General features: G+C 34.0%; 1 protein-coding gene across 1 annotated transcript; it reads right to left on the bottom strand.

Moving 5' to 3' along the window:
* Positions 1-1,361: 1,361 nt before the first annotated feature.
* LOC149804620 (enolase-phosphatase E1-like) lies at positions 1,362-16,402 on the bottom strand. Its single transcript, XM_089942482.1, has 6 exons — positions 16,155-16,402; positions 14,987-15,088; positions 13,782-13,981; positions 11,766-11,898; positions 9,681-9,804; positions 1,362-6,324 (listed from the first exon to the last, which is right to left on the bottom strand). Exons 1-6 carry the CDS (start codon positions 16,266-16,268, stop codon positions 6,023-6,025), a joined length of 975 nt encoding a protein of 324 aa, XP_089798608.1. The 5' UTR covers positions 16,269-16,402; the 3' UTR covers positions 1,362-6,022.
* Between the last annotated feature and the right edge of the window lie 169 nt (positions 16,403-16,571).

Here is a 16,571-nt window from a genome sequence, read left to right on the forward strand (position 1 = left end):
GATTGTACGTTTGTCATTTGGATTTTTAATGTAGCTTTATAACATTGTCAGTCATACTGTTATGTATATTTTAATTATATCCGATTTAATATATATTTATTTCAATTTAATTGTCAGTTTTATTTTTTTTATTTTTCATTAAATGATATCGAAATGTAAATTTATTCACTAGAGATGATGCTTTTATTTAGAAAATAGTTAAACCCTGACTGTTTATAAACACCAGGTGTTGATCTAAATACTGACCTTGTTTCAGAATTTGTAGCAACCTTCGTAAACAAGTTGTTTTATTTTAAAATGATTGGTTGTTTCCAAGGTCATGATGGGACTTTGTCTTTAAGATATAAACTTTTTAATTTTTTTTATTTCTTAAGAGCAAAAATGATTGGTTTTCGTCAGGGTCACACTGGGTAAACGTGATCTGCAACAAGTACTTGCTTCTATAAACTTCCAGAAGATGATCACGTGACCCTTGTTTACATTTTAGAAAGACCATGTAACCCATTTTGGAGAATTAATCTCAGTAGAAGCTGGGCTGTTAAACTGTTAGTTGTATGTTGTGCTGTTTGGAGTTATTTCAAATTACTTGGATTCAAAAGGATTGTTATTTTTCTGGAAAATACGTGTGCTCATGTAGTATTGTGGAAGAAGAAGTTTATTTTAAATAAAATTTTTATTCAGCCGTCAGAAAAAGGAGTGGTAAGTTATTTCTACAAGGAACTGTGGACTTCAACACTACAGATTGCAACATACATCGTCATCTTCATCCTGGATTCTTCGTCTGGATTCAAACGTGAAATCAGTACATTTTTTTATTAGGACTTCAAAAAAAATATTCTCAGATTATTTTTGGATTTGATTCTATAAAACCCCAATTCATATTTTTTTAAAACTTTTACAGGGAAATAAATTATTGTATTTTTTAAAGTTTGTTGTTTTCACTCTTTCTTTGAGGCTAAACAAGTGACATAAGAATACCTCTATGATGTCTGCAGTGTGGTCTAGCACTGGGGCATCATGCCGCAAACATATAGCATCATGTCCCACCCAGTCATATTATCCCGATACCAGGCCAACCTTTCCTAACATTAACATCTTAATGCTGAGGGGTTAGTGAGGCAGCTGTTAGTATGATTTTTATTAACTTTTGGTACAACTCGGTTGGAGTTCAAACCTGTAACTTCCACATCATAGATGTTCTAACCACTAGAGATGGTGGACGGGTCGTATTTTCCTTATAGCCACAACCTTTCAAGTTTGATCTCTTATTTTGTTCGTGTTTTGAAATGTGTGCATTCCATGAAAAGTGACTTGTTTTATAATGTAAGCTGATAATGAAAGTAGAGAAAAAGAAAACAATATAATAAAACCTACATTTTATTACAGGCAGTGGATCCAAATGATACAATCACACTAGCCAAATATTTGCCCTGCCTTGATCATTCTGTGCCATACACATATCTATTTATTACACTCACAGGATGATTGGCACAGAAATGCTGGTAGTCATCCTTTACACTTTACATCAACAATACACATTAAAAGTGGGGGAAGAAAATGTTCCTATTTTAGTGTACAAAAATGACCCATTAAAATTATACAAAACAATTTCATACATGATGTAAAATGTTGTTTCTCAAAACATTTATAAAAGTGCAGTATTAATGAATTAACTATGACAAGCCATATTTACATGAGAAAACCTACCATTTACTAATCCGGCAAAATGCAACTGTTTCTCAGAATATTTTACGCGCACGCAATTTGTTAATTATTAAATAACGTGCAAAAAAAGCGGCGGATGGATTGCTTGTACTAAGATATCCAATTCTTAAAACAAATTTTTTAATGAAAGATAAGATTGTACACTTAAGCCCATTTTTGCAAATAGTGAAAACGGGATCACATGACCTTCCTGCATGCCTAAGTACCAGCGAACCATGCTGCTTGCTTGACAAACCGAGTGTTCCAATGTTATTTCATCCTTTAATCAGTAATCCATACTAAGTGTTAGATAAACAGAGCACTCCAAGGTTACATCACATCCATGAATCAGCAAACCTTTACTAGCTTGGTGTTAGACAAACAGAGCAATCCAATGTTTCATCACATCCAGGAATCAGTGAACCTTACTAGCCTGGTGTTAGACAAACTGAGCACTCCAATGTTTCATCACATACAGGAATCAGTGAACCTTACTAGCTTGGTGTTAGGCAAACAGAGCACTCCAATGTTACATCACATCCAGGAATCAGTGAACCATACTAGCTTGGTGTTAGACAAACTGAGCACTCCAATGTTACATCATATCTAGGAATCAGTGTACCTTACTGCCTTGGTGTTAGACAAACTGAGCACTCCCAATGTTACAGCACATCTTAGCAATTGTGAACCATACTGCCTTGGTGTTAGTCCTGCATGATAAGCATCAGTAAACCATGCCAACTGTGTTAGACAAACTGAGCAATAAAAAATGTTCCTGCATGTCTCTGGCAACAGTAAGGCATACCAACTTGGTAAGACATTCCGAGCACTTAAAAATGTTCTTGCCTAGCTATGCATCATTATACCATGCAAACCTGGTGTTAGAAACATGGAGCACTCCAATGTTAATGTAATGATTCATACTCAGTACTTTAAAACTAATTAGCAACTGATTTAAATGTCACAGAAACAATAACTGGCAGATAGCTTGAAGCAGACAGGTTGAGCTCAATGATTTATGCCCCTGAATCTTTTTTGTAGTCAAGAGAACTTGAAAAAAAACCATGTGGTTACAGACAGTTTTTTTGTGTTTTATTTAAGAGTTTTACAACACTGTTGCAATTACATCTGAAAAAGGATAAAAATGTGAAGTCCAATAAACAGATAAAAATGTCTCAAACTAATTTCCATTTGATTCCTATTATAAAAGGATCAAATATAATTTAATTTGAATGATACTATTATAAATCTTGAAAAATATCTAAAGAGTAGGCCATTTACCACAACATAATGAAACACAAATAAGAGATTTAGTTACATGAAATCTGATGTAGTAAATACCTATAAAGACTTACAAAATCACCCAACATTCATATTTCACATAAAGACCTCATTTATTTCATAAAATGACACATGCATGTAAATGGTGTACGTTACATGTAATGAATTTCACTCTTATCATTCATCAGAATTTTGCACTACCTCACAATGACAATCCAAACTGAATCACACTTGCCTATAAATGTACCATAACCCACTAATGTATGCAGAGTTCATACAGCCACTGAAATTTAAAACTGATGTACCTTTTCTAAAAACTTTCCAAGATGTGTACAGTAACTGTTAAGATAGTGAGGTGCCACAGCCCATTTTCACATCCATTATGTATATATTTTCCTCAATTGCATTTAAGGTCAAACATTTCATTTAAAGTTTACAATTTTGGCTTTTCTGTTTCAATCAACATGACCAATTATTTCAGAAAATAATGCCAGAGATATAACTTTCATGGCCTTGATTTTTGCCATCTTAAGATTCAAGCACTTTCGAGTTTATTTTGTATGAACTCTGTATATGAGAGCAGAGTTATCAGTCTGATTTTGTTTTATACAATTAAAAGTGCTGCAACTGAAGTTGTTTTAAATATTGCAAAATGGCTCAAACTTAAAAGCTAAAATAGCTAATTTAAAGAAAATAGATAAGTAAATAGTACTTTCATTATATCAATGCACAATGGGGTGTCTAGATGCAATGAATGGTCTTATGTTAATGTCATATATTCTGCATGATTTTCACAATGACCTCTGAACTTGCTCTCCCAAATGGAAAGCAACAGTTAGATCAGAAGTCAAACCAACAAAAACATTCAAAGAACTTGGTGCATCTTACATGTCCATAGACTGATGTATGACACCCCTGCTGACAAGGTTTCATGTACACATGTTCAAGAAACAATAACACTAAATATTAATTCCACCCACCCCCATCTTAATGATCATAAACTGCCCAGAGATTAAGGTAATTTAGTATTTAAACTTAAAACTAATCCAAATTTGCATTGCTCAGCAATATCTAGTTTGAAATTGACAGCTCTGATTCACTAACTAAGCGTACAATTTTTCAACCAAAAGATTTTTTGCTATGACTGGTAACGGCAACATTCCTTGTCAAGAAATTATTGGACATGATTCTTTTCTAAAACAGAGCTGATAGAAAAAAAATTGGTAAAGGAACATCAAGATCTATATATCAATGGACACAAACTTCTTCAGAAGATGTTTAATGATTCCTGAATGATGCTGGTTTCTGGGATCTGCTGGAGTGATAATGCAATACTGACAGTAAAATAACAATAACTCCACCAAAAGAATGACCTAACAAGGTGAAGCTAGACATTTGTTACAGACAATTCAAGTACCAAATTTAAGATAATCAGTTTAAATTCAGCAGAGCTTAAAAGAAATCTTTATTTGTACAGTTTCTTGACCTGACTGGATAAACTGTACAGTATCTCTTTCATTTGTTTTTGTTGACCAGTCTGACAGCTAGCTAGAATTCCACATTTTTTGCTAGCCACAAGTGATCAAACTAGTGTAATTATTGAACCATGTTAGAGTTACGCTGGTTACAAGTGAACATATGTATAGAGAATGTGCTCCTGGACTGAACCGTTTCACTTTTGATGCTTCTTTATGCATGTTTGGAATGTAATGCAATCTCCAAAATAGCTGAACAAATGATGAGCGGACTATTTTCTTGTATACCCCCATCCCCCAAACAAAACAAAACCAATGGTAATTGTGCTACAGGCTGATTTAAATCCAATAATTACAACATTTTGTTTCTATAAATTTTATTTCACACCACATGTAGGGTTAACTTCTCAACAGATGAAGCTATCTATTCCCTTAAATATGACAAACATATTTTAACCATATTTTGGGATAATGTACCTTTGGTCTTTTTTATTCAGTGGACAAATACAATCTTTCTTGTGAATTGCATAACTGCTATAAATTGTGTGTGAATGGGACAATATTTTTAGTAAAATTTATCTTACCATTTCAATTTAGCAATATCCATTTTATGATTTACATATGACTTCGCAAAGATGACATTCCTATATGTACAACCCCCCCGATTGTTCATGAGCATCAATAAAGTATGACACGAGTAAAGAGTGAACAATTTGTTATACAGAAAAACTGGTTTTGATATGCAGACTCCAGACAGAAACAATAAAATGATAAAACGTGATGACAATGATAATGATGGTAACGATGATGGGACAACTTAGTAGATGCCTCACACAAAAACAGACAACTTTGATTAACATCTTCCATGCAGAACTGGTGACAGGCTCAAAGCTCATCAGTTTAACAAACTGAATAATCTATTATTAACTGAAAACATGATATGCATAGTTTTAATCAATGTTGATCACTTTGCCAGGTTTTAGATTTTTTTAAAAATAATTTCATACCACAAGTATTAATATGTACACAAGTTCTAAAGATATAAAATCCCCATTACAAACGTGACAAATCTTGGCACTATTTAAAGCCTTTGATGTCAAAATTATTCCTTTTATTCCTTAAAACAAGCAAAAAGCATGTTACTATTCTTTTAAATCTTTCAATCCAGATGCATCAGTACAACTGCAGGCAACTGAAATTTTATTTACTTATTATCCAAAACTGTATATCATGCTTTACAAACTTAGTACTCTCAACAGAGCAGAAAATAATGGTTATTCAAGGTGGTATCTCATTGAAGGAACTGATTAATAAAAGGGGAAACAAATAAAACAATGAAGGAGGGGAAATGGCTTATCTTATGTTAACCTCTGGATCAAACCACAAGATTGCAAAGAACAGCCAGAACTAAATGATTATAAAAACACTTCGTCCACATCTGCACTGACTGTACATAAACTGAAACAACTCAACCATAAGCCTGTCACCAAAAACTAAAATCTCCCATCAGCATTCCAAATAAGCACACCAAAAATTAAGTTATGAAGTCCAATACAGGTTGTTTACTCATCATCTCCCTCCTCTTCCTCTCCCTCCCCTTCCCCCTCTTCTTCCTCCTCCCCTTCCTCTAAATCATCATCATCTCCCTCGCCTTCCTCCTCTCCAAGTTCCTCTTCTTCCTCCTCAAATTCTCCATTATCACCTGTAGTGAGCCTTTTGTACTCCTCCTCATCCTCTTCATCATCAAAGAGCTCATTGAAAGAGTTAATGACCCTGAAGTTTTTCCTAGCTTCTTCTGGCAAGTCATTCTCTTCTCTGTCAACAATCAAAGCAGTTAGACCGGCTTGAGTTGCAGCTTTTGCTTCTGCAAGGAAAGAGAAGTCAGCAAGAACCATCATTAATCTGCATAACTAGATATGAATGATGACCGAACAGAGTACCATAAATGGCACATTACACACAGTGTTTAATATCCCCTATCTGGACACTAAATGTGTTTAATATTCCATATATGGACAAGGCACCAAATTCAATGAGCAGTGACCATTATTTTCTTATGAGACATACCGAAAGCATGGTGTCTGACATTTGTCAACTGGTTTATTGATTACTTTAAATGTAGGTAAAACGTTTTGTCAAGAAATTTAATCCAGAATAAAATATAATCTGTAGAAGGTAGTTATTATTTTAGCCCCAATGACCGTGGCAACAAAATCAACAATCCACTTCCTAATCCCTAAATCATTGGTCAAAGTGCATGATCTAGAATTAAAGTTTTGAAACAAAAATAAATTTTCTTCTGGGGCAGTGACCTTGTTCATGGACCTTTTTACCACAAAGCTGATTACCCCCCCCCCAAGTGTCGGTTCCCAGACATGATTTTTGGACTTCGAGAAATTTAAAAAAAGCTGAAAATTTTAAGGAGGGTTTGGGGGTCCTCCCCCAATTGGGTCTCAAGAAGCAGAGGCCAAAAATGCATTTTACACTCATAAAAAACTGCTCCTGGTGCAACTTATGATCGTAAAATAAAATAATCATTTGAAAAACTAATTAACTTACCAAAAATGTTCAACTTGTCTTCAATAATTTTACAATATTTAATCACATGAATTTGTTCTCAGATACTATTGATACTGAAGTTATTTCACGTGCATGTCAGTGTTCACATCATAATTAAGTGACAACAGTTTCTCAATTTTGCAGCAAATATATTATACTACTCTATTTTCATAACAAATGTGTAAAATAATCACCCATATACATCAATTATTGACAAAGAATCCACATTCACTTGTCCTTTTCTCCAACGAACACAACCTTTTGATATGCCAGTTGAGCTCTTTTTGCGGCTCTGGTAAAGATTTCTTTGGCCTTCCTTTTTGTCACCACTGACTTTTTTTGGCTCACTGTGCAATCGTTTCATTTCCTTCTCAATGAGAGCCCTTTTCCTTTCAAGCTGGTGCTTGTATTGGTGACATGCAGTGCGCATATTCTGACAGAGGGTTACATCTGAACTCTCGAGCAAGAAATCTTTCTTCTTATAGTAATTAATTCCACTTTTTTCCAGATGCCTTCCAAGCTTAAATTTTTCCATATGCAGCTTCTTTTGTAGGTGTTCTTGCAATCTCTTCCAACAGTGATTACCGTAATTCAGAGCTTTCTTGCCAAGGTCACAAAATGCCAGTCCTCTAGCGTTAAGTTTTCTTATAAACTGACAGACTAAATTTCCGTCAACTTTTCGCTCTAGCCATTCACATACATTTTTTAAACCTTTATCTGAACTTTTCATGACCTGATCTCTCTTGACAACTCATGAAGCCATGTTTTGCAAGCGTGCTTCTTCTTTCCATTGCCATCAGTTTCCATTACACGAAGATTCACTGGATGAATTTAAAACTATGACCAATCAGAACTCTTTACAAGAGTCGTGTTCTAATATATGGAACAAATAATTTACAAGGGTCATTGTGGAATGGGACCAGAAAGACCGTTTTTGTTTAAAAATCCAGATCGGAGATGATATAAAAAACAGACTATATCAAGAAAAATCTGATTCAGTAAGGAGAAAAGTGGAATTCTGCTTTAAAGCGGAGACAAATCATGTCTCGGTTTCCCGGCTTGGTAACAATAGATGTAAACTCAACTGGTGCTGCATAAATAATTGTTCTTCCTTCAATCAGAGACTCTGACTGTTGACCACTTTGGTGACTGTAGAAGGTGGACAGGTCATGCATTTCATAGGCATATAAAAATGACAGATGCTATAGTCTTTTTTACTGCACATCATGGCTTGAAATTGGGGCTATTTTATTTCACTCATCCCCATAAAATATTAGAATCTCTCCTAATACACAACTGAGAAAGTGTACATTAAAGCCTTTCCTGGACACATATAAGGCAACTGGTACAGGGTTCATACAGAATTCTGAATGATAAATTCAAAGATGATAAACATAGATTTCCAAGACCTATTTTCGCTAACATTTTTTATACAAGTTTTGTGGATGAGAAAATAGTGAATACAAAATACTACAATATTGTTTAATGATGAAACTGAATTAATCATCAAAAGAAAGAAACCAGGAAAACTTGACTACATCGGAATCTAACAAATGATCTTAGGGTCATCTGCTTGATTTACCCGGACTTTTAAAGCCTTGAAAATGCTACCTCATTTTTCATAAACTGTCAAAGACCTTCAATGACCATATGAACCCTGTGGTAACCAACCTGACCTTTCCCAAATGACCAAGTTTTTTGCAATCAAATCTCATCAGTATGGAGATTATGGTAACTGGTCCATTGGTCTGGGTTACAAGTCAAATTTGGCATGTGTACTATTTACTTGATGCTAGAAAGATCGCATGGGCATTTCCACTGCTGAAATTTACTGTACCACACAAGTACAGGGTTTTGGCAATGTACCCAAGTAAAACAAATAGATCAAGTAACCATGAAAAGGCATATCAACACAAGTTTTTTTTTTAAAAACAGATCATTTGATGCAAGTCCATTTCTTAAGTTACAAAAATTACCAGTGAAAATCTTTACTTGTGTAACAAATTTGTGTGGGTGTTGAGGTTTAAGTAATTCAACTGTGAATTCAAGGAGATTGTGATTGCCAAGTTTCAGAAAACAAATGTACAATGAGAGGCATAACATTTAACAAATTTAAATAAGAATTATTTTCAGTGATTGGTATTTATTTAGTAAAAGTTTAATAAGAACAGGATACAACAATAAAAGGCTAAAATAAATTGCATTGCATTTAAAACAAGTTTTTTGCTTTCAGTGAAAATACAACCTGACCATGACCTTTGGTCCCCAAAATCAAAGTCCCTCCAAGAGAAAGTTATGCATGAAGTCCTTCCATGTCATTGTGAATCAATGTTGAGTGGATAGCATTTTTAAAACAAAAAATTGCAATCTATGCATAAAAAAATAATGGCATTGTATCTCAAAAATGTAAGATACATGTGCATATACACACAAACATACATGTATACCCAAATACAAGCTGTCATGTGATTGCTGCTTTTATTATGTGTTTTTATTAAGTTCTTTATTCTTACGTTAATCAACCTGTACTGTGTGCTTTAACTCGTCCCCCTATTATGAATTTACACAAATTTTAATGTCAGTTTATTTCCATTTTTCAGGATAGATGCAATTTCTGACCGATACCTCCATCAAAAAGGGAGACTATCCAAAATACTGTACCTTCAACATCATCTGTAAGGAAAAGAATTTCTGAGGCCTCCACACCAATCTCTTCTGTAATTTTCTTGTAACTTTCACTCTCGGTCTTACTTCCTGTTGTTGTGTCAAAGAAGCCATTTAAAATCTGGAAGAAAAAAAAAAACAAAATAGAATTGACAGTTTCATTATAATATATAAAAATCATAACTTACTCAAATTACACGATTTATCAAATATTCGTTGTAAAATGTGCAAGTAAAACATCTAAAATAAAGAAATTTTGTTTCTTAGGAAAATTAAACCATTTTCTGGATACTGATTGAAATGTTTTAAGGATCTCATATCAATGGTTGCTCAAATTTATCTTCATTTTTATATATAAATAACATTTTGTGACGACTAAATAACATTTTTAAAAAATGCAATTTCCGAGAATTTTTTTAATATTAGGAATCAGCAATAAAAGCCCAAACTTTGTATTAACACAATTTCAAGTTATGTGAACAGATGATTGATTATATCAATGTACTATGGCATAAATAAGTTGTTGCCAACATAATGTTAAGAATATTTGACAGAAAAAGTCTGATAAAATTAAGAGATCAGTACCCCCAAATATCTTTTGGATCTATTTATCACAAAGAAACAAAAAATTTCAATTTTTCAATTTTAAGCAATTTTAAAGGTAAATAGTAAAACAAGTAATTCAACCTACTCCTTTCTATATATTGTTTTGATGGGTCTCAATTTCAGTTACTTCCAAACATAAAAGGGATTGTCTCTGAGAATCATGTTTATGAGGAAAACTTGTTTCATTTTGCTTTAGATTTAAAAGGAGAGCCAAAATCAACATATTTATCAATTCTGTCTGTCAGAATAGTTATTACTATTTATGCTGATGATGAACTGTCATGACTCTTTCTATAGCAGTTCAAGCTTAACATTTTCTCCCTCGATTTCCAGACATTCTGGGTGTCTAATATCTGAACATTTGATTTTATGCAATAAATGAGGTTCACATCCTAAAAATGTGGAGTTTTATTCATCAATATTTAAGGTTGAGTTTTATTCATCAATATTTAAGGTTGAACATGACAATAAAATTAGATTGGTATTTCAACCAGCTCTTGTCTTCACACAAACACATGTGCAAAAACCTCAATGTTTTTGAGCGAAAGATCAATACTTGTGTGCCTGGTATGCATACTTGAAGAAAATAATTGGGCATTTTACTATTTTCATTGAAATTTCTTGATATGATGCTTATCTGGAGTGCTGCTATATGCAGAGTAATTAATATCATTACAATTGGCACGATCTCAAATTTATGCATGCAGCTAACCATGCATTCAATTTCCTTTCAAAGCATTACTTCCATACCGAGAAAGTCTGCATCAATAAACTTGCATCTGCAACAGAGGCTTTTTCAAATTGCTGGTAAACTACCCCCACTCATAATTCCCAGTTTTCAATTAATAATAATAATAATAATAATAATAATAATATAATAATAATAACGATAACAAGATTAATACATGATGAACTTAGCATCCTTTTGATTACCATACCCTTTTTTAATTTCCATGGAAATACTAATGACTACATGCATCTGGAATATACTGGAGCACCACTACAATTAGTACAAATGAGTAATGAAAGCTTAAATCAGACTACTACACTTTGTATTCCCTTTCATTTAGGTTGTCCAATAACAAATGCAGGGTCTATACTAGAACTGACAATCTTGGAGGAAATTCTTGTCTCCATTTGAAGAAAAGAAAATGGAAAATGAACTGCGAGCAAAAGTGCCTTTACCCACAAAGCTGATCTGATACTGAATTAACTGCCCTTAGATTACATGTCTAATAATCTACCAACTGAGCTTCCTTGGGTCTCACAAATAATGAAGACAATATTTCAAAATGCTTCTCCTGTCACAAAATTATTAAACAAAAGATAGTCAAAGACATTCATTAGGGTACTAACAGAATGAGTGGGACCCCATTCTGTTTATAACTTAGTTGAAACTGGCTTGTAAAATTCTGAACACTTCGTGGATGTACTTTGTAGACCCGTTTTTTTTTTTAAAAGCATACTAAAATTTACCTCTGTTAAATCTCCATCTGTTGAGTTTGCAAAGAGCAATTTTTGCGACTCTACGCTTCCAGACGAGTAGATGTACAGCAGAAAATCTTCTTCCGCCAACTGCTGCAGCACTGGAGCAACATCTTCATACAACCTGAAAAAATATTTGCATCAATCAACTCAACTGAAGAGTGTGTGTGTGGTTTGGATTTTTAACATAGCTTTAAAAAAACTTAAGTCAGTCATATCACTACGATGTCTGCAGCGTGACAGTTTATAGTGATGTCTAGCACTGGGGCATCATGCAGCAGACATGTAGTGTGATGTCCAACCCAGTCACATTATCCTAACACCAGGCCGACCAGTCCAAACACTAACCTCTTAATGCTGAGTGCCAAGCGAGGCAGCTGTAAGTACCATTTTTGTCAGTCTTTGGTATGACTCTGCTGGGATCAAACCCACTACCTCCCGCATCTGAGGCGGACGCTGTAACCACTAGGCCACCGGAGTGGTTTCTAAACTGATGATGACAATCAAAACATGTTCCAAGAAAGAAAAAGTAGTAGCCAAGATAGTTTTATAAACTTCAGTTGCCACCCAGTGCTAAAAATGTCTTTTTTTTTCAGACACAGGTCCAGGGCAAGTGGCATTTAAAAACTTTTTGAGCGAAGTCAAAGTTTGTGTTCCAAAGGAGCCACATTTTTTAGTACCATATATACTGCATACGTTGGGACACCATAAATAAATTTTTTATGCCCTGTATGTTCTGTGACACCTTTTAAATCATTAGAAAATTACATGCCAGAAAATGCACTCTAACTGAATTTAAAAAAAAAAAACAAAACATTAAACTGTATTTGATAGAAAATACTTTAATCCACTGCAGCAGCATCTTGTCAACACAACCCTTCTGCACCATTATTTCAGTGCATGAATATGTTTGTTGAATATTATTTTTTTTAGCTTTCTCATTATTGCTGGAGGCAAGACATCACCTAATTGGAAACTGCCAGGAGTAAAGTCAGATTTTTAAAAATCTGCACCAGTGGTGCTATTTCTCACTTTTAACCCCCATCTTATTCGTCATATGGTCCAGGAATGAGATCAAAATATACTAGAATTTCATCCATATTCATCATCATATTGTCTGGGCAACACTGGATCATCAATATATTGCATCACTTTAAAGATTGTTCCATTGGTTCAATTTATTTTTGAACTTCCTGTGAATACTGATGTAAGGAATCAAAGTTAGCTTCCTTATCTCAACCATCTTTGTATACAAAAAACAAATCCCAAACAATTGGCAAACTTAAAAGAATCCAAAGTCGGCTTCTCATGTAATAAAATAACCCTTGTTTTGATATCCTTTTGACCCCCACTTCAAAGCAGTCAAAGTCGGCTTCTGAGGTTGGCATACTTTGCAATAAAAATAACTTTTGTCTTATAAGTATTTTATCTATTTATTGCAACATGCAGTGGTGGGGGGGGGGGGTATGTGTGCAAATTCAATACAAATTTATTTCATTTCTTAAGTCTTGGGACATGACCAAGGTGAAAATAGTTTCATCATAAGTTATGGGACAGGACAATACTATTTTATCATGTTCCAATATATAGTGTAAATACAGTACTATTGTCATGAGAAAGTTATGTTTAAAAAACATATTTAAAAATAGGGTAAAGTGACTACTAGGTGTGCTTTTATTTACATCCAAGACTTCTTAACATGTCTCAGTCACTTTACCCTATCTGGGAATGAAGACACAAAATACTCTTGCTTTAGTAACTTGCATCTCAATTGTTTTTACTACATACATACTGTCAATAACACCTGTAAAACAAAAAAAACCCGCTTTTCTCATATTTAAGTTCCAGAGTAATTTAAAAAGGTGCCAGTTCCAGGTTGATCAAGCAGACTTCTGACAATTCTTGCAGCAAGAACTAAACAAGATTTATCAAGTAACTATATATATGCATTATCTTGAACAATGAAACAGACCACACCTAACAAATTTAATTTATTCTCCAACTTACTCTCCCATGACTTTTCCTTCATTGTATGCCTCTCTCCACATGTGACCCTGCAGTTGTTTGAGAGCTGTACCCTTCCTGTCTTGGTCCATCTGCCATTTTACATTCGCTACACAGGCCTCAACGACTTCAGCTTTATTACTATCGGTTGCAACTGGTATGACCACAACTCCTTTGACTCCAGCTTCCTTGTCTTTTTTGCTCTAAAAAAAGAGATGTAGATTAAACAAGGAACACTGTTAATCACCCCCCCCTTAAATAAATCACCCCCCCCTTAAATAAAGAAGCACAAAAATTGATGTACAACTCAAAATGACCTCCCATTCACATTGCATCATTACCACTTCGTTCAGACTAGATCAAAAGTGGGTTATGTTGACAAGATCTTAATACAGTACTGCTAATTTTAAGACTTGTCAATAATGATAAAAGTTCCCAATTCAAATATTAAAACCAAACTTGTCTGGAACCGTTGAATGCACACATCCCACCAAACTGACATTGTGTGCATGTGTACTTGGAGAAAACAACCATCACACTCCTTGTAGCATTCCATATTATGCAAAAAAATTAATGTCAGTACACATCAAAGTGATGACAAGACATAAAATGATGATGCCTTACAAATAAAATTTCATCTTAAAACTTGACTTCTTGTATTTGCAAATTAACTGGGTAAACAAAAATATATAAATTTTGAACAATGCATAACTGGCCCTTGCTCCACTACCTCTTGGATTTTTATCAGAGATATGCTTGGACTTCGTTCTCATGGGATAAACTTGTCAGAAGCTTGTTTGCAAGAGGAGGCTTCTTCATTGGATGTTTGGCAGATTTGGTGGATGCTATAATTGACATAAAGCACCATTTTTCTTCAAAATATTTTATGAACAAACTAATGTAATCTTCAAAAATCATGTCCTTAAAATGAACTCAAGATATAGCTTCCAAGTGGTTGTTCATAACTGATGATAAAAATTGGGATTAAAACAATCTCCATATCACAATGATCAATATTACTAGTATATTAATATACTATAAAAAAAATGGAGATAAATGCACATTTGAATTGAAAGGAGAATTTAAAAGAATACAATCGTATTAAAATATCTATTTGAACATTTGCCATTATGAAAATTTAAAATACAAGAACACAATAGTAGTAATAGTAGCAAATGCCATAACAAAATCATGCTGTAAGCTCTCACCTCATCTCGCAGAAGAGCAATATCTTTTGCGGTTTCCTCATCTTCATAACCATTTGTCAGGTAGCTCTCTATGTTCTCCTTCACATAGGGGAATAGCTCATTCTAAAGAAGAAAGAAGAAGAAAAAAACCAATGTTACAAGTCCTTTTGCTTTGTTACTGTTGACATGTTTATTTCCAGCTTCAGAATAAAGGTTTTTGTTGGTTTTCCATGTAATTTCGGAGGTGGGAGTGAACTACCATTGAAATTAAATACAAGGACAAACCTCCATGTCATACCTCCCAAAGATATCAATTTCTGTTCCTAGTAAAAGACTCTAACCCACCAAGAAAACAGGCTGGCATTTCTTCTCATATTTGTTCATTTTTTAACTATTGTGCAAGCTTTCAAGTCTTGTGATATTTATGTACATCAAAGTAGATGCTGTTAATTTTGTGTAGTTAAGAGCATAAGGAAAAAACAATGGTCTGGCGCCAAGACTAATTACTTTTTTAATCCTAAATGTATACAGCATCATGAAAAAAATCATAGGGGAGACAACTCGAAATATTTTAAACTTATTGCATTGAAAAATCTCGTTTGTTAGTTTGCGGCTATAAAGCTCAACAAATAATGTTTCGATAAAGAAAGAAAAAAAACATCAAATACAAAACGCTGAGTTTCAGTGACCTGATAGCATCTACAAAGGGTGGTCGTTTGAAAAGGTCCAAGTGGTGTGCAACCTATACGTAACCACTTTGAAACGACCCCTTAGTCATTTATCCAGTTCAAACATTTTTGTCCTTTATTCGTTAACTAATTTCCCTGTACGTTACATGAAATAAGTGTACAAAATGATACATTTGCTCATCCTATTAGTTGAAATACAAGTATCTTTTAGAATTCCTTTGAGACAGAGAATTGTAATTTTGCATCCTGTTCGATAACACAACATGGAGTAGCCAAAGCGTGATTTATGAAGGGCATCGACCTCAAAATAGATTGACGAATTATCGATACTACTAGCCACCTAACAAAAACATAGACCCAATATAATACCCAAAAGTAAAATAAGGTTTTACCATAAACGAACATCTAATTATATCAACATAAAATAAACAATCTATTGTCATGCCGGGTGAAGCGACGCCAAAACCATGTGACCACTTTACAATGCGCTATACAAATACCTTCACAAACGATACTGGCGTGGTTGTTCCTTCTATGTCGAAAATGAGGGCTTTAATCCCTTCCAGTAATGATGGCTCTGCTTCATCGTGACTTCTCTTTTGCTGTGGACCCATTTTGTTTACAAACTAAAGCTTCCTGATTTGCGAGGAAATGCTATCTTGTTTAGCTAACAAAGAGCCCAATTACTCTCCCTCCTTCGACAGGTGCCCGAAATTCAAACAGCAGATGGCGCTACCTTCCAGCCTCGTTTCCGGTATCTAAATGCTTTTACATTTAATAGGTTAACTCCCGGTCTGAAATGTCAAGATGAAGAATAATTTAACAATTAGACCTACTGACAATAATGCTATATAGATAATAACCAAAATATGAATCAATGTATATTTTAGGTAGAAACTTATAATAAAAAGTTGATA

This window comes from Sinohyriopsis cumingii, chromosome 2 (genome assembly GCF_028554795.1).
Source record: "Sinohyriopsis cumingii isolate HCF-2022 chromosome 2, ASM2855479v2, whole genome shotgun sequence".
Lineage (NCBI taxonomy): Eukaryota > Metazoa > Mollusca > Bivalvia > Unionida > Unionidae > Sinohyriopsis > Sinohyriopsis cumingii.